The 22,210-nt window shown below is 42.8% G+C and overlaps 3 protein-coding genes across 6 annotated transcripts; 1 reads left to right on the forward strand and 2 right to left on the reverse strand.

Annotated features, from left to right (window-relative positions):
• Positions 1–81: 81 nt before the first annotated feature.
• On the reverse strand, positions 82–9,618 carry slc4a1a (solute carrier family 4 member 1a (Diego blood group)). Of its 3 annotated transcripts, XM_034538505.1 has the most exons (21): positions 9,354–9,617; positions 8,242–8,310; positions 8,046–8,101; positions 6,950–7,062; positions 6,491–6,537; positions 6,248–6,413; positions 6,002–6,137; positions 5,829–5,898; positions 5,703–5,745; positions 5,423–5,607; positions 5,101–5,308; positions 4,487–4,690; positions 4,227–4,375; positions 3,942–4,136; positions 3,587–3,832; positions 3,414–3,503; positions 2,439–2,605; positions 2,111–2,352; positions 1,846–2,015; positions 998–1,171; positions 82–894 (listed from the first exon to the last, which is right to left on the reverse strand). In XM_034538505.1, the coding sequence occupies exons 2-21, from the start codon at positions 8,263–8,265 to the stop codon at positions 817–819; spliced, it is 2,763 nt and encodes a 920-aa protein (XP_034394396.1). In that variant the 5' UTR covers positions 8,266–8,310; positions 9,354–9,617; the 3' UTR covers positions 82–816. The 3 variants fall into 3 exon arrangements, with proteins under 3 accessions (XP_034394396.1, XP_034394399.1, XP_034394398.1); XM_034538508.1 differs by lacking the exon at positions 8,046–8,101 and having other exon boundaries at positions 9,354–9,618; XM_034538507.1 differs by lacking the exons at positions 8,046–8,101; positions 8,242–8,310 and having other exon boundaries at positions 9,354–9,618.
• A 4,160-nt stretch (positions 9,619–13,778) lies between these two features.
• Positions 13,779–16,236, reverse strand: LOC117734877 (migration and invasion enhancer 1-like). 2 transcript variants are annotated; one of them, XM_034539200.1, is made up of 4 exons: positions 16,113–16,236; positions 15,811–15,908; positions 15,612–15,688; positions 13,779–14,770 (listed from the first exon to the last, which is right to left on the reverse strand). In XM_034539200.1, the coding sequence occupies exons 1-4, from the start codon at positions 16,139–16,141 to the stop codon at positions 14,687–14,689; spliced, it is 288 nt and encodes a 95-aa protein (XP_034395091.1). In that variant the 5' UTR covers positions 16,142–16,236; the 3' UTR covers positions 13,779–14,686. The 2 variants fall into 2 exon arrangements, with proteins under 2 accessions (XP_034395091.1, XP_034395090.1); XM_034539199.1 differs by having other exon boundaries at positions 15,553–15,688.
• Positions 16,237–17,180: 944 nt separating this feature from the next.
• On the forward strand, positions 17,181–21,640 carry si:ch211-214j24.15 (GTPase IMAP family member 8). The gene is made up of 5 exons (XM_034539068.1): positions 17,181–17,281; positions 18,068–18,758; positions 19,039–19,748; positions 19,891–20,541; positions 20,910–21,640. The coding sequence occupies exons 1-5, from the start codon at positions 17,257–17,259 to the stop codon at positions 21,638–21,640; spliced, it is 2,808 nt and encodes a 935-aa protein (XP_034394959.1). The 5' UTR covers positions 17,181–17,256.
• Positions 21,641–22,210: the final 570 nt, after the last annotated feature.

Here is a 22,210-nt window from a genome sequence, read left to right on the forward strand (position 1 = left end):
CCCCACTCCTGCTAATTGGAGGATGAAATTATATAAGTGAGGTAAACTATTGTATTTTCTCATGCATGAATACAAAAAAAGCACTGGGTGAATGTTTTTATTTTTAATAAAGTGAAAATGCATCCAATCCAATCAAGTGTTTCAAGCACACAAACACATGAACAGGCATTATAAGATACATTTACAAATATCATTCAGAACAACAATAATCTCAAACGATTATATCTCAACAATAACTATCTACCTATTACTGCTCATCCCATTTAATAATTATGAAAGCAATTACACACTTAGGGGGACTAGGCTACTGTATGGGAAAAAGGCTGGTGTTAGAATCTAAATAAAACTCACTGTGTGTGTGTGTGTGTGTGTGAACAGAGTGTGAATAGATACATTTTGCTTTACTTAAATAGCCAACATTAAGTTAGGTGAAATATCATTATAACATGGGCAGATTTGTAATGCGGCAGCACTGGTAGTCACTTCAAAGCTATACTGTAGTTATGCACTAAAAGAAAAAAAGGGATATTATAATTGGATTTACCTCAGGTCTTAATGGAAAATACTTTGCTTTGAATGAAATGAAATATTCCTGGCTCAAAAGATAACTTTATAGTCAAGTTAAGTATGTTTAATGTATGCATTCTATAAATTAAAGATTTTTCCTTGAGAGATAAATAATAACAGAACAGAAAAAGTTGGAAACTGTTATTGCTAATACATACATGTTGTTAAAGGCACCTGATGATAAATGTTCAGTTAAGTATTAAGTGCATTTAAAAGTCTTGGAATGAAAAATGCACAATATGGTGTTGTTTATGGCAGTGGGGACTCATTGTACACATCCACCCCAGGTTCCTCCTCAAACGTCACTTTGCCATCATCTGCGTCCAGCTGCAACACAAACACATCCAGTTGCAACAGTGAACCGTACACCTCAAACAACCCTATAGTGTGTGCCTGAGATTGTAATAAATTATGCATGGAAGGTACTTACGCATTTCATTTCCATGGCAGAGAAGAGCGTGCCGGTCATGAACATGCGCAGAGGGATGGTGAGGATGAGAACAAAAGGCAGCGCCAGAGAGAAGGCACTAATCTTCACCACCCACAGGACAGCCAAGCACACGAGCTGGATCAAAGTGAAGAGATGCATACGCATTGTCTTCACCTGCATGGCAGCAGAGGAGAGCGTTAACAGGGGAACACAAAGCCAAGGACTCACATGAAAACGTGTAAATGCTAATTTACAGGGAGATTGCCATAGAACAAAGAACACTGAAATACAAGCGAAAATAATGAAAGCTGATACAATAAAATGTGACAGTCTTAGTGCATGTAGGGGTTAGAGTTTAAGGGGTCAGGGGGCTCCGGGCCAGAGCCTTTGTTTGAAGTGACTGTCAACATTTCTGGTTGGAAAGCTCAACGACCACTAAGACACACAAAACTACCTCAAAAAGACTCGTAACAACCACAAAGATGTGAGACGACTAAGAAGACAAACAAAACGACCACAGGGAAAGGGCCACAAAATGGCCACAAAGAGACTCAAAACAATCTCAAACAGATATCTTGCTATTAGGAATGTGTCTGTGCACATTTTTCTCATAATCCACCCATGGTCTTGTGATATTTTTCCACGGAGATTTCCACGTACAACATATTAGAATCAGTATAACATAAACAAACAAATTACAGCCTCCAAAAGTGTTGAATTGAGACCTCTCAGGCTTCAATTATTTAACACTATAAGCAGACTATTCATACTATTGTGCAGAAATAACTGCATTTTCCGGAACATACGAGTCTTCCACATTTTGGACTGTATTTAAGGATGCTGCGTACCCTGGTGGCGTAGGCCTCAGCGGGATGGTATTTCTTTGGTGTAATTAGAAGAAGCATCCTGTCCCACATCTGGATTCCACTCAGAGAGGTGATACCCATGTAGAGGAAGATACCAAACAAGGCTGTCATAGGAATCATCTTCAGAAGGGGCTCCATGAAAATAGAAACACCTGGAAGTCACAGAAAGTGAAAGATTGTTAAAGAAAATGCTCGTTTAATCTCACCCTGCCGTGTCTGCATCAGCACTGTAGATGGCAGCACCTACCAACCAAGATGGCCACAAGGAAGCCACTGATCCTCTGCTCGATCACCTTCTCAATCTCTGGTTTCGTGCCTTTGGTCATGACAGTGAGAGCATTGGCGTGGGTGACGGATCGCACAGTGGCAGCACTGAGCCAGGGGACCCCGAAGAAAGAGGCGAGGCCCCCCATGGTGACCAGGAGGAGCAGATCGAAATGAAAACCGGATCCCTTCATCATCTTCCTTTCAGGTTTGCTCACAATCAGCCTGGCAATCAGACAACAACAGGAATCATTAGCTTTAGACTTCAGATTTGTTGCAGACTGAATGTCATTATTCACTGCTTCACTCACGTAGTAATCTGGGACTCCAGGAAGATGAGGATGAAGACTAGCAGTGCTGGTACACAGCAGGCGCCCATCATCCAGATGGGGAAGGGCTTCTTCTCTCCCATGGGGTTGATGAACCAGCCTCTGATTTTGGGGTTGGTCACCTCAATGCCCTTTGGCACAACCAGTTTCTATAAGAGGAGAGGATGCTTTTCATTCCGCTCATTTACCATCATCAGACCACAGAAAGACAAATACACGTAAAAGTGCTCTGCACGAAGACTGCAATTAGTTTCTGAACATAGTTTGAGATTAGTCACATGTCAGAGTGTCAAAACTTTAGGAAAATTGTAACATTTACTTTTTACGGGTAAGAAAGTGCATTTTACAAACAGTTTTAGACGGACCGGTCAATAAATTATAAATATAAATTTTCATTAGTAGTGTCAAATCATTGTAGTTTATTAGAACATTTTAGTTTTCCAGTGTGTCCTTATGCCAGATCAATCAGAAAGGTGTGTTATGTTATCCATAGTCAAGATCTGGACACATATGTATTCATACACATGATGTGAAACGCCACAAGAAATACCACAATCCACTATTTCCTTTAATGTGAACAACTTCGGGTGCGAGTTTATTTGTCATCAATTACGAAACAGAATAGGGTAAAATGGAATTTTGGTTCTTCGGGATGAGGGCCTAAAAATAACCCGATGATCTTTAGTGTATGAGTGCATAATAATTGTATTGTTGTTAAGGTAAAAAGTAAAACGAATGCAATTCAGGCCCTGAGGTGGAAATGATCATTCTTGACTTTAATGGCTCAAAATCATCTTAAATGTGCTACGAACCATTAAACAATGGCGGTGACAGAAAGCCATCTTAATAGTAACATTTCTATATTTTGCTATTCGCCTTCACTGTACATTATGTGATTTTTAGTTATTTGTTAGAACCTATTTGAGATGACTCAACTCACCACAACACAACTCTTACCTGGGTGTAAGCATCCGCAATGCTGATATCCACAGCAATCATGAAGAAAATAGCAATGGGGACACCAAAGTCTCCAATCAAACGACGGATCTAGTGAGACAGCAGGGTACGCCATGGTCAAAATCACAGAACCTACAACGTCTTTTTCAAAACATATAGAAAGTAAATTTTACCGGGCCGGGGAAGTAGTGACCATTCTTGAAATGACGTAGGAAGTATGCAATGAAGAAGCAGCCAAACATCAGGCACATAGACAGCAGGGCGGTATTGGGGTAGGCCCTTTCCAACTCCTTCTCGTGAATGGTAATGTTGCCATGGTGATCGATTTCAGTGTGCTCCAAGAGGATCGGGTGGAAGGGGTTGTCCATTGAGTCGTTCAGATGATCGTAGTTCAGAACCAGAGGGTGGGTTTGGAAGATCTAAGCAAAAAAAGGAGATGGGAAGTCAGAGGAAGCAACAACAAAAAAGACACAACATATGAGGCGATCACGGTGGGAATGGTGTGAGAAGAAGATGAGGTGAGGAAACCTTGATCAGCTTATTGAACGTCTCATAGATGAAGATGAGAGAGATGAGGATGGAGAAGATTTCCTGAGTGAAGCGGGAGATGAATTTGACCAGGAAGCTGCCTTCCACGGCCACGATGATGATCACGATCACTATCAGCCACATCCCCACCCAGATACGGCCCACAATGTACTCAATGCCCTGGGTCTTGCAGAACTAGTATGGAATGAAAAGCAAAATAGATGATGATGATGAAGACAAAAATGGCGAACGATAGATTGATTTCAAGAGACGACTCGTACGTACAGAGTAAAAAGCTTCCTCAAACACCAGCAGGGGTCCAGAGAAGCCGATGATGAGGACGGGCTGAGCGGCGATGAGACAGAAGATGACGCCCTGGATGCTGGTGGAGATCATGAGCTCTGACACGCCCATATATTTTTCTGTTTTGTCAGCTAGAGTCAGAGATGAGAGATAATCATTAACACTATCAGTACCTACTGCAAAAATAATTGAGCTTCAGACACCAGAATTGAGAAATTAGAAAATCTGGGTCTCTCTTTTACCCAGAAGCCCTCCAAAAGTGATGGCTGGGGACAGGGCAGCGAAGTAGATGAAGATGACGGCAGCGAGGACCTGAGGGTTCAGAGCATCTGTGTAGTCGCTGATGTAGTGGCGATAACGGCGCTTCAGGTCCTTCACCATCCCACCGAAGGGATAGCCTGTGCGGGCCAGAGGGTCCTCCCGAGGCGGCTCTGGGGGTTTCTCATCTGGACAAAAAAAATCAGACTGACATTAATAGTGATGACAATAAATATGCCTTTTTTTTCCTTTAGCTTCTAAGGTTGTGGACGTGTCTCCAGCAGAGGCTGTGTGTCCAGTTTAATGTTTTATATGCATATGTGAACACAATTTAAAGGTGCTATATGTAAAAGCTAATATTCTCAGAATTTAGACCACACTTCCCACAAAAGCTTGTTGGTTCCTTTTGCAAGAAAAACGTGTCCCCTCCCTCCAGCCCCTGTTACTCAGGTCTGTCCTCTATCATGTAAGTGGATAGCTACTTATTTGAGCAATTCCTTTTTAATGCCTTGTGGCATGTCATGCATAAGGAACAAAGGGTTGAGAAAAAAACATTGTATGGCAGTTAAAGGGGTGAACATGTGTAGAGGATGCTGACCTATGACCCTGTCACCAAAGGCAAGACGGGTGTCGATGGGACGGAGTCTGTCACGCAGCATCTTCTTCTGGAAATGGATGATGGGCTCCAGCATTCCCTTGTCTTGGATCTCAGTGGGGGGGATCACAATGCTGCAGTCCATGAAGTCAGCTATGGCGTTGGTCAGATCTTTGTCCGTCTGGGCCAAGAAGGCTTCCAGACAAAACACCTGGGAGAGCAGAACGCTTTAACTCACCTGCACCAAACAAAACACGACTATTCTAAAGGTCACTGGCTGCCGAGTAACTGTTTTCCTCTCTCGCTACTCTCTCTTCTCTCTCACCCAGTCGGCCATCAGAGCGCCCATGGCGCGGCCACTTTCACTGTAGTCTATCCCGTTCTGGCTGGGGCCCACCAGCACAAAGACGAAGCGAACAGGGACAGGAGACTCCAGGGAGGAGTTCATCACCACAGAGTCGCTTAACCTCACAAAGGCCGTCACAGGTTTCTGCAGGGTTTCCAGGACACCTATTAAAAAAAAAACCAACACCCTCTTTTAACCATATCTGCTTCAGAACCACACGTGGGGGACACATAGCGGCATCTGAATTACGTGAACATACCTGAGAGGACAATTGAGGCCTCCATATTGTCAGAGGTGTCTCTCTGCAAGAAGAATGTCAATAAATAAATATGATATTGGTGATCGACAAAATGAAAAGAAACATGAAAAAAAACTAAATGTATACCTTCTTGGTTACAGAAAAGGTCTGCATCTCAATGTCTCCAGAGGGAGTGATCATAGGGCTCTCAGACTGACTGGAAGGACAAATAAAAGGAGAATAAAGTATATGCTGCAAACATTTTCATGGCTCACATCTTGTAGAAAGCAATAGAGAAATAGTGGGTCCATGGGGATTACCTGCGTCTCATGAGTAGAGCTCTCAGCAGGCCGTCCCGATCACTGGCGCGAATCTCACCCTTGTCCAGCAGCTCATCCGCCACCTTCTCAGCTATGGTAGATAGACTGCTGGCATTCAGGTCGAGGATGACGGCACCTGAGTATATTTGAGTTTTGTTTAATGGTCATATTCATCAAACTAAAACAAGTTTGATTTAATCCTATTGTATGCATGGATTTCCGTTTCTTCTGATTCTCCAAAGGCACCTGTGCTCATGGTTTTGCGGAGCTGGATCAAGCTCTTGAAGGTGAGATGGGAGACATGAGAAGGATCCCATTTTCCGGTGGCGGGGTTTAAGTTCTCCTCGTAGCCCACCCAGCGGCCAGTCTCCTGCCAGATGTTACCCTGGAGCTCATTTAGCTCCACATAGGCCTATGATAATGCAATTTGGTTAGTTAATAAATGCTGATTTACATGAATGAAGATAAATATGAAGAAAGAAGACTAACTTGAGCATCCCCTCTTGTGGTGGCATTGGTGTTCAGGTTCAGATAAGCTGGAAAACAGAAGTTTATGGAGACGTATTCAGATCTACAAGTAAAAGTTGTGCATCCAAAATCCGATTTAAGTAAAAGTTAGTAGGTATTATACAATAAAATGACTTAAAGTAAAAATACCTATTGAGCACTAAAATGTTTCCTGTCAGTGTTTCTGGATCCTGCTGCATTCACGTGTATGTTTATTTTACTGCTGTACATGTTTACGTTTGTGCAAATGTTAACTACACAGAAATGCATCATATTTAAAAGGTTAAGCATATGTCTGTCGCGTTAGAATATCTGCCTCTAAGATGTAGAGGTGTAGAGATGGAGTACAAGTACCTTGACTTTGAACATAAGGGCAGTACTTGAAAAGGGATTTGTGTCCAGATATAACATGTTGCCAACAGCCTGTGAGGGGGAACCTACCTTCTGAATCTCTGGCGATGGAGAGGACCCCCATTGGTGGCTCATTGTCCTCCTCCTGCTCCTCCTGCCTCCTGCCCTCCAGGTCATAGTTGCTGCTCTGGCCCGGTGGAGTCCTGGAGGTGTGGAGAAACAGATACATCAATGAAGACTAAGGATGAGCATGAGTGATTATCAACAATACCCCCAAAAGGCTCATCTGGGAAAGGACATTTTAGATAACATTTGGAAAATGCACTTCCATAATTGTGGTTAAAATTGTAAGTTAAATGGACTTTGAAGCATGTAATGTACTGTTGATAGCAAAATGGCTTAAAATTGATCAGGTTGTGAAATGATGCTATCAGTGCTATTCTGTTGTTGCCACAAGAGGGCAAGGTTGTTCAACTTATTTCTTATCATTGAACTGCGTCGATTTATGCCCTGAGTTAATGCTCTCAGGAATGTTTTCCATTTACCAAACGCTCCCTCCCTTTGAGCATAAGGTCCCGGATGCTGCTTTCACGTCAATAGGAAGTTATTAACCCCTTTTCTAAATGTGTTATTGTCTCTCATGTGAACCTGGATTTATTTTGGTTTTCTTGGCCACTTGGGGGCAGTGCAAACATAATGTTGACATACAGTTAACAGTTATTATGGTGAACGTGTTAGCAGTTAACACTTAGCTATTTACTATTAACAGTTAGCTATTTACACACTCAGCTGACACTAGCTTTCATTTTAATTGTTATTTCGGGCCATCTGATAGTCACTTTCATTTTAGCTCTGGTTTGGTCTGGTTTTAATGTGGGAGTTTTGATGTAAAAACACTAAAGTTACAGTTCGTGAAACTAAAACAATGAGCCAAAAGAGGCTAAAATTCTCCGTAGAGCTCTGGGGAACGGATTCTCTGTGGATTCCCCATTTGCATGACGCAAAGTCCTATAATCACTTAATTGGAGGGACTAGTTTGGGTGATACACATCTTGGAAGCACTGCCTGACATGCACAGTGAGACCCAATACCTTTGTCTTACCAGAAACAGGATGCAGTATTTACAGTACATGTACATAGAGTGTAAAGTACTACTCAAAGAGGCCCAATGAGAGAAAGGACTCACAGTCTCACTGGGGAGGGGAAGGCAGAGTCCCTGTTTTCATAGGACATGTCACTGCCCTAGACGAGAGGATGGTAGAAGAAGAATTTAACGATGAAAGGGAAACGTGCCTCAGATTTATTGAACACATATAGTCTCCATCCTCTTGTGTTGTATTGACTTGTCACACTGTTTGATGTAAAAGGAAATTAATACAAACCTCAAAACTAAAATGGTTTTCCATTGATGTTTTTCAGATGTTGATCTCTTAGGTACTTGTATGCATTCCCTAAGACAAAAAAAAGAATGAACAAACATAAAAAAAACAAAACAAGTAACTCAACCAATGACTCAGTGGTGACCATTAAAATGAATCTTCTTTTTACTGGTGATTTGTGAGTCCTGGGTTTTGACACAATTATTGCAAATGATTACAATTATTGCAAACAGGTGCATATACTGCATCTATCATTTGTATCGCTCATGATCAAGTATCATTGTTCCATAGTCAACTTGGCTCAGCCACTACAGAGACCAATGAGGCCTGCTTTGATGAGGATAGCGCCATCTACCAGCAGATAGTCAGCGCCAGCCGTTGAGAATGAGGTCGTCATAATGGTTTGAATATAAGACGCACAGGGCCTTATCTTTGGGTTACACCCTTCTTCAACCAGACACCTCTGTTTTCCAAGTACAGCAAAACATCTTTAAACGCTGCTACTGTAACAGCAAGTAACGCACAATTTCGACAGAAATACTCTCAAACACACGACCGTTTGACTTTGTGTGCTGTTTTTAGTGGATTGGATTTCAATTTCACCATTTTTTTTTTTTTTTTTTACTATCGCAAATATTTCTCAGCAGATGTGACTTCACGTTCACTTTGTACACGGACAAATTGTAATGCTTGAAAGAAGCACATCGACAGATCAGATGCTGCACATTACCAAGACATTGCCATTTAGTGGAAACAATTCTTCACCCCTGTAACACCGAGGATAGATTTACAGCCAAAGCAATGTGCAACAAATCATTAAAAAAAAACACAGATGACCCTGACCTTGACCTCAAATTAATTAAAAGCGCTCGAATTGTCTTTCCAGAAAATGTGCACGACAAATGTCTTAGTTCGTAAAGAATAATATTCTTCTTCCAAGTAAATAGTTTCATCTGAACCCCTGACCTTATCGTACATGAATGGCAGCGACATTAAAGGTTTGAATATGCTCCTCTCCTCATAAGGGTACATTCCGACAGCCATCCGGTTTGACCTCTACCCTCTCGTGTCACAAAGTGGGTCAGACCCTTGTCCAGAGGAGGCCACACCCTTACCTGCATGCAGGTACTCCCACCTGCTCTCCAGCACTGGAAACAGGATGATCTCAGCTCTGTCGGCACTAGACGAGCCCGGTGATAAACTGAACCGGGACCAACGAAAAAGATGAGTGACAAGAGAGAACGAGAGGAGCGGGAACACCCATATGCAACGACGTCGACACTGAGAAGCGCTGCACCCCTCAACCCCTTCTAGTTGCTGAGCAACCTGGCAGGTGGGTGGTGGAGATAAGGCCCTGTGTGACAGACAGACAGCCCTATCGGCCAGGGACACCTTGAGACAGGGATATCCCAACCCTAGTTTGCCCGCTCCGCCCTCCCAGCATGACAGACATAGTAAAAGAGGAACCTGTTTGGACCAGCAGGCCTAACCTCATCCTTTATGAGGGGCACACAGGGGGCAAAGAGGGTACACTATCAACATACTGTATCAAGATGATAGCACCTTCGTACGTCATCGTGTGTACGTACTGGGGATTCCCTGTGGCGGGGAGGGCGGGGGACCCAACTTTTCTTCATTCCAGGTGGTTTGGGTGGTTTGTCTCATGAATGGCACATGCAACATGGCAGCGTCAGGGTTAGACATCTTCTGCAGCGGACCGGAGGTGGATGTTGGTGGTCCCAACCCACTCTGATGACAGATAGTGACACATGGATGCGGCGCTGACTGGCGAAAGAGGAAAACATCCGTCAGCGATTATTAAAAAATGTCAAAACACAACGTAAAGCTGAACGTACAATGTAAAAAGAAATACAGTGGGATTAATGGAAGTTGCAGTACTTCTACTGTACTGCAACTGTTCACAAATTGTATGGCTTCTGAATATATAACCAGTTCAATTTGGGTATACAGGCAATCTTTAAAGAGGGCATTAACTTAAAGTAGTCTTGGGGGATCTGCTAAAAAAATATCCTGCTTGATCTACTTTATAACATGAAAGCAAATCTTTACATGACATTGTTACGTAGATCAAACAAAACTAGTCTTTGTATGAACAACGACTTCTTTGTAAGTAAATAATACATTTGCAAGTAAAGTCCAACTTAATTTTATTTTGTAGGTCAAGAAAAAAACTGTATTTCACAATGATTTCAAGCCACACTTGAGAAGTTGCTGCTCGTGAAGATACAGTTACTGTTACGATGTTTTTTAACATCAGGTTAATTATTGCTACAGTGCTTATCATTTCAGTGGTACAGTGGATGCGTATGCCCATATTTGCACAAACTCCGATTCTGGTTTGACAGGTTAATTGACTGCCATAGGAATGTCATTGTCAAGGCTGAGCTAGACTCTGAAAGAGCCTGATGTCATCCATTATATAACCCACAGTACTCATTATGTTACTCATGGCTTCTAGTGGATCCTTCCACTTCACAATTATATTGTACAAAGGAAATAAAACATTGTTTGTTGTGCGAGTGTACATTAAAAAGACGGGATTTCGTAAATCCATCTTGGGATAGAAGAAACATTTTAATTTATTTTGTTTTAAACAAATGCAGATTAACTTTAAAGTAGATATGTTTTCATATGTTAAAGATACAAACACATTTTTTTTTAAATTGTTAATATCATCAATTTAATCACGCTACAGCTTTTCAGTATAATCTCATATGGCTTTTTGAGGATTTGTTCAGTATTAAACTCAGCAAAGAACATTTTTTGCATCGATTCTTGTCCTTTTCACTTGAAGCAGTAAGAAAATGAAAAGGTAAAATACTTACAATTGGAACTGCATTACAGAACTGAACTTACTACGAATCGACAAATAGCATCTGTTCAATCTAACCGCCGAGTTGACTGCAGAAGAGCCCAAAGAAAACAAGTGTATACCTATTTAGAGCCCAGGTACACGGTTCAATAATGAATAATGATCAAGGGTCTCTTACACTTTTCTGGACCAGAAAACAAAGTATTCTCTCCTGCCATGCAACAACACTTTTGATGGTTTAATTGTTCTTCTTTTGGGTCCAAAACTATTTAAAATGTAAATTATACATTTGGAGTCTCAATTATAGTGTTTTTTTTAAATTTTTTTAATCTCTGTTAACATTTCCATTCATGAAGGAAAGCGATTGAAAGTATCACACACTATCACAGGAGTTAGGGAACTTAGCCATCTTTGTTTTCACAACCACATTCATTACGTAACTGATTTTGTCTCTGAAGAAATGAGTTAACATTGTTGCTATGATGGTTGTTTCTGACAGTAGTTTATTCGGTGGTCCTTGAATGTTAAATATGTTGAGGTGAATAAAAAAAACTGACGAGGTAAAGGGTTATCTCTCACAGACACGAGCCTCCATTCTGTCTGTGAGATGATAACTGATTTCAGCCTCCGGTCTCGACAAAGGGCGATGTGCCTGTTTGTAAAATGCATGTAGATGATCCAACAATGAACAAGTCCATTGTGCGGAAAATCTCGTTCCATCCACGTGACGTCTAATATGTAAAAGGCGGTTCATTGTCAACAACTGTGGCAGATGTTACTTTCGGTGCACTGCAGGGATATTACTGTGGGTCCGAATTTCATCGGAAACAAACAGACATCCGTCAGTGTGGACGTGATTTTAGTCGTCAAGGCCTGAGGACGAGTCGGAGTCACATGTCGTAAAAGAAAAAGGCAACGCTTGACATCACAAGTCCTGAAACTAATGCGGAATGCAGGAAGGAATTGATATGTTAATGTTGTTTGTTCGAGATGTTTTCCCAGAGGACTTTCACAGGAAGGAAAAGAAAGCGCCACTGTTTGCCGCGGATGAATGAAAAGTGATTACCACACAGTGAAAATACATACGGACCCACGACAATGGGGCCCCCGGCTGAAGACTCAGTGGCTCAGGCCTGTTATCACCACTGTGTAGAGGCTATCTGCGGCGTCCATGTGGCTCAACATACAGCACACAAGACACTCCCAGTCGTCATATAGACGCTTTCTGTCCTGCGGTGACAGAGTTGGACAGACCATATAATGTGTCATGTTCTTTATAACAATGTAGTTTAAAAGAGGGTAACATAACGCATCTATAACATAAAAGCCAAGAAATGTGATTTAGACTATTAAGCTACTTTTTAATTTTAAAATGTTGTGGCTGAAATCATGTAGCTGATTACCGTAATGCTAAAAAGTCAAATAAAAAAAAAAAAAGCCATCGTCAAACAATGTCAAAACACCATGTTCATATAGCATGTCTTTCTTTACTGCAGGAGTCATTGTTCTACAATATTGAATCAATGATATATTTACTGTGGCTTTACTCACACCGATAAACTGTTTAAAAATACATGTTTTGCATTACCCTCTGGTACGAGGTTTTAAAAGTCACATCATTATAGTTCCAATTGGACAACTTTTATCGGCACTACATTTTCAACGCTCTAATTGGCAGAGAGCAGCTCTATCAGCGCTGGAGGGAGTTATCACTGAGAGCCAGAGGCGGCAGCAAGGACCCACCTCGTCACAGGGAACACTCGGCTGTCCTTTAACAAGAAGAACATGCAGCGTGGGTCAAAGTCTTCGACTAAACCAGCAATGCTATGACTCTGTATTTAGATACTGTTATTGAACCGTGCTTATCATTCTCTGTACTCCTAAATGTCATTTCAGATTACATTGACCCCCGTGTCGGGTAATTGGGTACAATTGCAACAACTTTAGTGGTTCAGCATGTTTGTTTTTTTTGAGAGCGAAATAGGAGTTAAAAAAAAATTCAATTTAGGAAAAACATTTATTGAATAAAAAGATCAACTCGTAGCAGAAGATATTTTTGAAAACACGCTCCAAGCGTGTCTTGATTCCGGTGCACTCGTTTTCAGTGCATCTGTTCTTTGAGCTCGGGGACGCCGATTGCATAAGGCACTGTTGACATTGGGTCACCTTAGTGTAACCAATGCGGCAGAAACAAATATAGTTTTTTTTTTTTTTTTTGCTCTAAATGAGAATCAGGGCTTTTTAAATTCCTATAAGCATAACAAATTATTCTCACTGAACCGGTAATTCTGTATTTTTGGTTAAAGAATCCTTAAAGAGAGAAACATAAACTCATACATAACGCTGTTTATGTTCCTCGACTCGAGCAACTGTTGCCATGCGGGCCGCTAACATAAGAGAAACTTTGTTCCAACTGGTGGACAAAAAATAATTGCCAGTTGCTGGCCAATATCATCAAGAGACTCTTCCTATTTACCAACCATGGACCCAAAGGAGCAGCTCAAGGGGAAGGCTGTCCGGCGTCACCCTGTGTGTGTGTCGTTTAAAAAGGTGTACAGGGAGAGAAGGCTAATTATAGAGCACTTAAAAGTTTCTTGAATAATTACTTGTGTGTGTGTGTCTGGATGTAATATTAGTACAGTATGTTCTAATTGATGAAAAATACCCTTTTGACATCATAAAATAATGACAAACGCAGGACACGAAGAACTATTACAGTATGTTTAATTAAAGTTGAAAGATTCCTGAAATCGGAGTGAACATTGAGATGATTTGTGGCAAATGAGCTGACATCGCATTAGACGTGAGCCGACAGACCAGTGGGTGGTGGTCTTCAGAAGCACTTATGATGATCACTCTTCTACCCGACAGTTTAAAATACAGAGAAGCTTTTCATTGGAAAAAATAAATAAAAAAAAAAAAAGTTTAAAAGTATTCCAATGTGAGAAAGAAAAACACTATTGCATGGTTCATTTTGAATTTACCAAACACAAATGATATAAAATTGCTTCGTTATCCACAACCCTTACAGTAATGTTTCATACATTTATCATATCCCAGAATCGATTAGTCATCAAAGAGCGGTGCAGACACCCTTTAAAGAGAAAATAATAAAAAAATAAATATATATATATATATATATATATATATATATATATATATATATATATAAACTTTGAATGATCTTTGCATTCTGTGAAAACTGGTATTTGCATGCGAGAGCAGTAAACCAAGACTTGGGAAGAAAAAAGAAAAGAAAAAAAAAGAACGAGGCAGTTAGCGAATAGCAGGCGAAGAGGCTGTAGGAAAAGTTAAAGTAAAGTGAACTCCCTTCAATCCTTCTGCGACATCTTCTCCCCATCTCGGCTCCTATAATACAGGACTTCCAGGAATGGATTCATCATACTGTAACCTTTAACCTTTTAGGCTACAGTAATCATTAACAGCCTGGAGCACCACAATGAGAACAGAGAGAGGGAGACAGACGTTTGGCATTTCTGCTGCCTTTGTGTAAAGCCAGGTTTTTACCCCAGCCTGGCTTCAGCAGGGTTGGGGAGGAAGACCAGAGGTGGCATTGTCAGTTTACAGTTGCACTGGCCCGTCGCGGTCAACGGTTTACATGATGACGCATGGTGCACGGCTTTTGGTGATCTTCTGCATAGGTTTGCCATCGTGGGCATTCTGAACTTGTTCCATGACCTGTTGGAGGAAAGAAGGAAAAAAAGAAAGAAAGTGAAATCAGAGTTGTTGTAATTTACCAGCGTTGATATAGTATCCAGCTCCTTTCCTTAACATACCAACGACACACGGTGACTTTAAAATGACGTTTATTATTTGGATTGTTTGGGATGCATCTTTCGTTAAAAGGTTACTTTGCTGTCCCGTGAACAGAAGATTTTACAGCTAGCTGACATGTCATGTCTGACCCGTTTTCTGTTTATTCGCCCCACAAAAGTTAACTGAAATATATAATGCAACACTATCAGCTCTTGATAGGTTGCCACCGATTAAGTGACCATCAGCTTCTTCCTGTGCCAAACCATCAGTTTATTATTAAAATCGGGCTTTAAAATCTTATTATTGGCTGACCTCTAATTGAAAATGTTACCCAAGTAAAAGTATGCAGTTTAAAATCAGGAAATCCGATGTTAAGTTTAAAAGCACTCAATGAAGACAAGTTGTTCCTGTGACTGTGCTATGATTATATCACAAGATAATTGTTACCGTGTGTACCAATGTTAAAAGCAGGATGTTATTGTTGTATTTAGATGGAGGTGGAGCTCATTGTGAACCATTTCGTATTGCTGCAACTTGATGACGGTTTTCATTATAGATTCATCTGCTGACAATGTTCACGATGAATTAATAAATACAAAAATAATGAGACACGTGTTCAATATTTCCCTCTATAAACAGTGGATTTAAAAAGTAGGAAGAGGCATGCAAACTAAAACCACTTAAGTAAAGTATAACGAACTCACGTGCAACACTTTACATTTTCACCAGTGATTTTACATGCCGGTGCATCACGTTCACTCACGTCATCCTCGTTTGGAAAGCCCGAAGTCTCAATCTTGGAGAAGATCAGCTGCCCGTTGAGTTCAATCTCAAAGCTGCCTGTAAAATGAAAAGAAAAGACGTTATCAGTCACACATAAATCTGGACATAATGTAATCATCACGCCCCCCCCCCCCCCTCCTCTCCCCTTCAGCTGAAATAACGTCACGAGCAATACTTGCCTTGCCTTCCCACGGTGCCGGACACGTCCGCGTCGGGGAACTCGCGCTTGACCACGTCGCGGAGCTCCCGGTAGCGGGGTTCGTACCCTCATCTCCCGCTGCGAGGGGCGAGACGTGTGCAACGTTATTTAAAACAAAAATCAGCTCAATGCATGGCTTCCGGCTGGCTGTGAGCCAATGGTGCCGATAGCTCATGTGTAGCAATAGCGGTCTTTGTTTTATTAGGGTTTACGGCGCAGGACTTTGCCACAAATTAGCTCAAAATGTACACAATAACGTGATATGATTAAAGAGGTCATTACCAGTATTCCACTTGGAGTTTTATTCCCATTGTTGCTGTTTTCGTGTGTCTCGGCCGGCTGTGTCAAGCAGTGCGACGCTGTGAGTGATCCGGTGTGATCCGCTGCTTTTGTAACACAGAGCCGGGCGGCGGGGCGGGGTTTAAACCGGGAGAGGCCATGCCGACGTTTATGAAACCGGAATTAATAAACCGGAAAAAAAAAAAAAAAAACTGTAAACATTTTTTTATTTACAGTGTGAAGGAATGCATGCTCGGTTTTTGAAACGATAACACAGCACTACATTTCAGGCATATTGTTTTCAGACGCCACGACATTTGCTTAGTGACGTTTCAGAGAAGGATAACAACACGTGATAAGATTATAAATGCACCACACATTGTTCAAAGTGGCTCAAGTGGCTCCTGAACTTGTTGGTTCGTGATAGCTCACAAATACAATTATTTTATTTTTAGTTGGGGCCCGTTTGATAACTTATTGGAGCCAAATGACCAGGAAGGTCAAATGATCTGATGATCTATTTCATAAACATAAAATGAATATACATATTTGGAGCAGAACGTTTTCCTATAATGACACTTGTAGTGTTCCCAATCAAATACTGTCATATATGATATTATATCAGGCACAGGGGACATTTATTTCCATAAGAGATACTTTTTTAAACTTTTGATACTTATGGTACATTTTTGCTGATATATTGTTTAACATTACTTACAGGATTTTAAATGGGGTTTTCACTTTGGGAAGTATATGTTTTATTGTTGTACTGGTATTTGAGGATCTCATTATTTCCGATATGATTTCAGGCATAATTTTTACATAAAGGCCTGAGATCATATCGGAAGTAATTTACATGCAATTGTAAACACTGTGATTGTACAACACTCTTTACTATCTGTCTGCGTTTGGTAAATGATGAATGCTGCACACACTCTTATGTTTCTCTTCTGGACTGTGGACCTGCTCCTGAGAGGCGTGGTTCACTGTATGACTGATTACTTATTACAGGCAACCTTCAGACTCATAAACACATAAAACATAGTATTGCTCCTCATTTTTCACAAAGAACACGGAAACGCGGACGTGCAATAAGAATAATTTAAAATAAAAAGTCTTGCTGATTTTAGACGGTACATAATGTGACATGGCAACCAGCGATCTATCAGCATGTAAGTTTGAATTCTTGATGTGGCATAATAACCATATCACATGCACCATCATGTCTTTATTTATATTTTTAAACAAATCATACTTTGTAATAGTTATGTGGTTGTTACAAGTGGTTTAATCCTACTTTGTTATAGTTATGTAGTTGTTACAAGTCGGTTAAATGTTTTCTTAATATCTCATTTATAACCTTATGATCTATTTGACATTTTTTATGGCCAAATTTAGATTTTTTATCTCATACTCTTATTTTGTTATTTTGTGTACATTGTAATTTAGCCTATACATGTTTGTTCATTGTCAAATTGTGATATGATTTAAGATCTAATGATTTATAGTTCGGTCTCTAAAATGTAAAAAGTAAACAAAGAAAATGGTTTTAACAGCCCCAAAACTCGAAACATATTTAACTTTCTATCATAATATAAAGAAAGAACGACTTAAATGATTAATCGACTATCAAAATGATTGGTTTTTAATTTTCAGTCAAATATATCCAAACTCAAAGTTATTTAATTTACTATCAAAAGAGAAAGAAAACCAGCAAATAATCAAATGGAATGAACTGAAACTAGCGACTACTTTGCTTTAAAATGCTCAATTTCTGTGATGTAACAAGTGGATTAATTGACTAATTGTGTCATTTCCCTTGTGTTTGCTCGTGGTAGGATTACATTTGCTTTTTTTCCTCCTCAAATGACAATCTATATCAATCCATTTGATTTCAGGTCAAAATAGCTTCAATGTGACTCTTTTTCTGTGTTCTCGTTTCCCTTTTTCTGTATCAGGGGACGGCCGGTACGCATCGCAGTTAAAGATTATCCTGCTTGGTGGCAGAAACAGTGGGAAGAGCTCTGTGGGGAACTTAATCCTGGGCAAAGAGGAGTTTGTCACCCGAGAGAGGACCTCGTGCTCCAGGAGACTGGGTGTGGTGGCCGGACGGTGGCTCACGGTGGTGGACACTCCCGGCTGGTGGTGCGACTTCAGCTCCCAGGATACGTCTGAGCTGGTGAAGAGGGAGATGATCATCAGCGTTTCTCTGTGCGCACCGGGCCCGCACGCATTTCTGATCGCGATCAAAGCGACCTCCGTCTTCTCAGAGAAGCGCCGGAGGGCTGTGGAGGAGCACGTGGCCCTGCTGGGCGAGGAGGTGTGGAGTCACTGCATGGTTGTCTTCGTCTCTGCCGACAGGTCCAAGCACGCGGCAGCTGAAGAGCTCGTGCAGCGGGGGGGCCCGGCCCTCCGCTGGCTCAGTGGGAAGTGCGGCCACAGGTGTCACAGTGTTATCTCGGCCGATGATACCGAAGGGCCCGAGCTGCTGGAGGTGATACGGAAACTTGTCGCAGGAAATGGGAACGCAGTGTTTGGGGTGCGGGAAAGCATTTCGCAGGCTATGGCGGAGGAGAAAGGGAGAGTGGAGGAGAGGGCTCGGCAGAGGTTTGTGAGGATGAAGAAACACAGATCTCTCATGAGAGGCGAGTTCATCATTATCTTTGGGATGTTTCGTTAAAGTCTCCAAAACCTTTTAAGCAAATAGCGTGGTTTTAAGAAACAGTCATTGTGGGAAACTGGCATATTTACACTTGCTGCTGGCTATGAGAGCGCTACTGATCATCTATCTCTCTTCAAGTATACGTTCATTTCCCTAAATGTTGAAATAGTCCTGTAACCAAGCTGTTTCCTTACTTGCAAATCATTAAATCAGTGCTGCCTAGAAATGGATGAAACACAAAAGTCTTCTTCTTCTTCTTCCAGAGAGGTTGCGGCCCGTCACTGATATCCGGATCGTGTTGGTGGGAGCAAAGGGTTCTGGGAAAAGCTCCACTCTGAACACAATCCTGAGCAGAGAGAGCGGCCGTCAGCGAGCGAGGAGAACGGCCCGGTGTCTGGTCGGAAGAGGCGAGGTGTTCGGGAGACGGGTGACCGTGGTGGACACACCGGGCTGGTGGATGAACTACTTCCGTGACGAGAGTCCCGTCTTCGACCGGAGGGAGCTGGTGCTCAGCGCGTCTCTCTGCCCTCCGGGGCCTCACGTCTTCCTGCTGGTGATCCGCGTGGACCGGGCCTTCACCGAAACCTACAGGAGGGCAGCGGAGGAGCACCTCCGGCTGATCGGTGAACACATCTGGAGTCGCGTCATCGTCCTGTTTAGTTTCGGCGACTGGCTGGGGGACACCACCACGGAGCGGTGCATCGAGAGCGAGGGAGAGCCTCTGCGGTGGCTCGTGGAGAGATGCGGCAACAGGTATCATGTCCTGAACAACAAAACCAAAGGGGATGGGTTTCAAGTCAGAGAGCTGATTGGGAAGATTGAGGAAATGTTGGCCGGCCGCAACGGCTGCCAGCATTATGAAATAGAGAGGGACGTGGTGGAACAGTTGGAGGGGGAGAGGAGGAGAGAGGAGGAGAGAGCCAAGCAGAGACTGATGAGGAAGGAGAAACAAAGGCAGATGGCGAGGTCTCAGATGGGTGAGTTAGATACATTTAAAAGTGATGAACAGCGTGATCGTGTTTTGCTTATCGAATACACAACATTTGATTTATCGTTTTTTTCCCCACACAATTCAACCAGAAAGAGTTTGTTTGACATGTGATAACTCCTCTCCGACAGAGAAGCTCAACCCCGTTACAGAACTGAGAATAGTGCTGGTTGGCGGCAGGAAAACCGGTAAGAGCTCATGTGGGAACACCATCCTGAGCAGAGAGGCCTTCCACGCCGAAACCCAAACCACCTCCTGCACCGAAAAACGAGCCGCAATCCGCGGCGAGACGGTGTCCGTGCTGGACACACCGGGCTGCTTCTCCGTGACCTCTGACCTCCTGCACGTGGCATCCTGTGCTATCCTCCTGGTCGTCAACGTGAGCTCCTCATTCACTGCTGAGCACGCGGAGGCCACGGAGAAACAGCTGGAGGCAGGCGGAGGCCAGATGTGGAGCCGAGCTGCGGTCCTGTTCAGCCACGGCGATTGGCTGGGCGACACCAGCATCGAGCAGCGCATCGAGAGCGAAGCAGAGCCGCTGCAGAGGCTCGTCGAGAGGTGCGGGAACAGATATCACGTCTTGGACAATAAACACCGGGACGAGGGGGCTCAGGTTAACGAGCTCATCGGCCTGATACAGGAGACGCTGGTGGGAGACAGGTTGGCTATCCTTCACAGAGATGAGCTCATGTGGAAACGGGATTCTTTAAGAGATGTGACGCCGCGTAAAAGAGGTCGAAAGATGATCACGAGCGGCAGACATCAGCTGTCACGCGACGACCGTAAGTACATCTCATGCACTGACTTTCGTCACACTGTCTTTAAGAGTTTATCTGCGTTCACCCTCGAAGCGCCCCGCCTGTCTCTTTCAGACACACAATCAAATATGTGCTACATTTCTTTAGATTAGGAGTGGCGAGTTGAAATGTGTATTGTGGAAGGATACACATTTTTATTTATTTGACAGTACACAAAACAGAGCAATGCATCCAAAAATCTATATTAAGAAAAGTGTAACGCAGGGGAGGGATCAAATCTAAACTGGTTTGTGGTGTATTTATATCTCAGGATGGGTGGAGACGGTTATTAAATAATCTGTTGTTGCAATTTTTATGGCTTGAAATCCAACTCTTTATTATCTCCTTTACAGTGACTGAATCAGCCAATCCCACCACGCAACCATCTCTAAACTGCTCAGGAGGCCCCGGTGGCGGTGGTCAGATAGTGGCACTACCAGCGAGAAGGACAGGACGGACGGGACGCAACGTCCTGGAGAGAGACAGCTACCTGTCCAGCTTGGCCTCCGCGCTCGCTGGTGAAGCAGCACCGAGGTGGACCATAAATCTGCCCGCCTGGCTCCCGACTGATGATGTTCTCCTGAGACTGAACGGCCGTCTGTTCTCATCCACACATCCAACTGTGCTTCTCGTTGTGCCTCAAACGCAACACAGGATGCTCGCGGAGGAACATGGCATCAGCGTGCATTCGCTCTGCCATCCTGCGGTGAGGGAGCGGACTCTCAGGAGGATCAGCGAGGCCGGAGGTCTGCAGGCGCTGATCGACCAGTGGGGCGACAGCAGCCTGGAGGAGCTGGAAGCCTTCATTGACTCGTATTTTGAGATGATCTGGGAGAAAACTATGGGTTCATTTCAGGAACCGGTCGGTCCCACGGCAGAGCAGGATGCTGTTGTTGAGGAGGAGGAGGCTCGACAGCATGAGGTGCTCTCATCCATCGACAGGAAACTATCAAAGCTGGAGCTCCTTGAGGAGATCAGGATGGATCTGGCCGAGCTGAGGACGAGTCTGGAGAACAACTGGAAGGCCATCCAGGGACTCAGAAGTCAACAAGATGATGAGCATGTTGGTACAAAGATGGAATAAATTGTCATCTCATATAGTTAAAATTGTCTGCATTGTTATATTCTTCCACAAGGAGGAGCTGTTGCACAAGAGTAGGCTGTTATGTGGCTGCTGAAACATCAAATATTCTGCAGCGATGTAAAAAGTACTCAGCCCCATGGAGGACAGTTTTTGCTTTTTAATTATTATTTTTTGAACATTGTGGCTGTGTAGATGCATATGGCATGTTCTTTTGTTTATTTTGGAAGTGCAGAGGTCTATAATAAACTGTGTGGGCAACATACAGACACTCAGACCCTTCAGGGCAGAAATGTCCCCATTAGAAACACAATGTTTGCAGTTTGTTTGATGCGGACAAACACCGTATAGCCAAAAGTATTTGGACACTGGAACAATACTCCATATGTGGTTATTAAACATCAATAAAACAACCACCTTCTGGTTCCAGGCTTTCCACATGATGTTGGGGAGCATTAAGCAATGAGGTCTGGCTCGCACTCGGCGGCCCCCTTCATCCCAGAGGTGTTGTATGTGTTGAGGTCAGGGCTCCTTTCAGGCCAGCCAAGTACAATCTGTGCAGCATATGAGACC

This window comes from Cyclopterus lumpus, chromosome 8, assembly GCF_009769545.1.
Source record: "Cyclopterus lumpus isolate fCycLum1 chromosome 8, fCycLum1.pri, whole genome shotgun sequence".
In the NCBI taxonomy this organism is placed as follows: domain Eukaryota; kingdom Metazoa; phylum Chordata; class Actinopteri; order Perciformes; family Cyclopteridae; genus Cyclopterus; species Cyclopterus lumpus.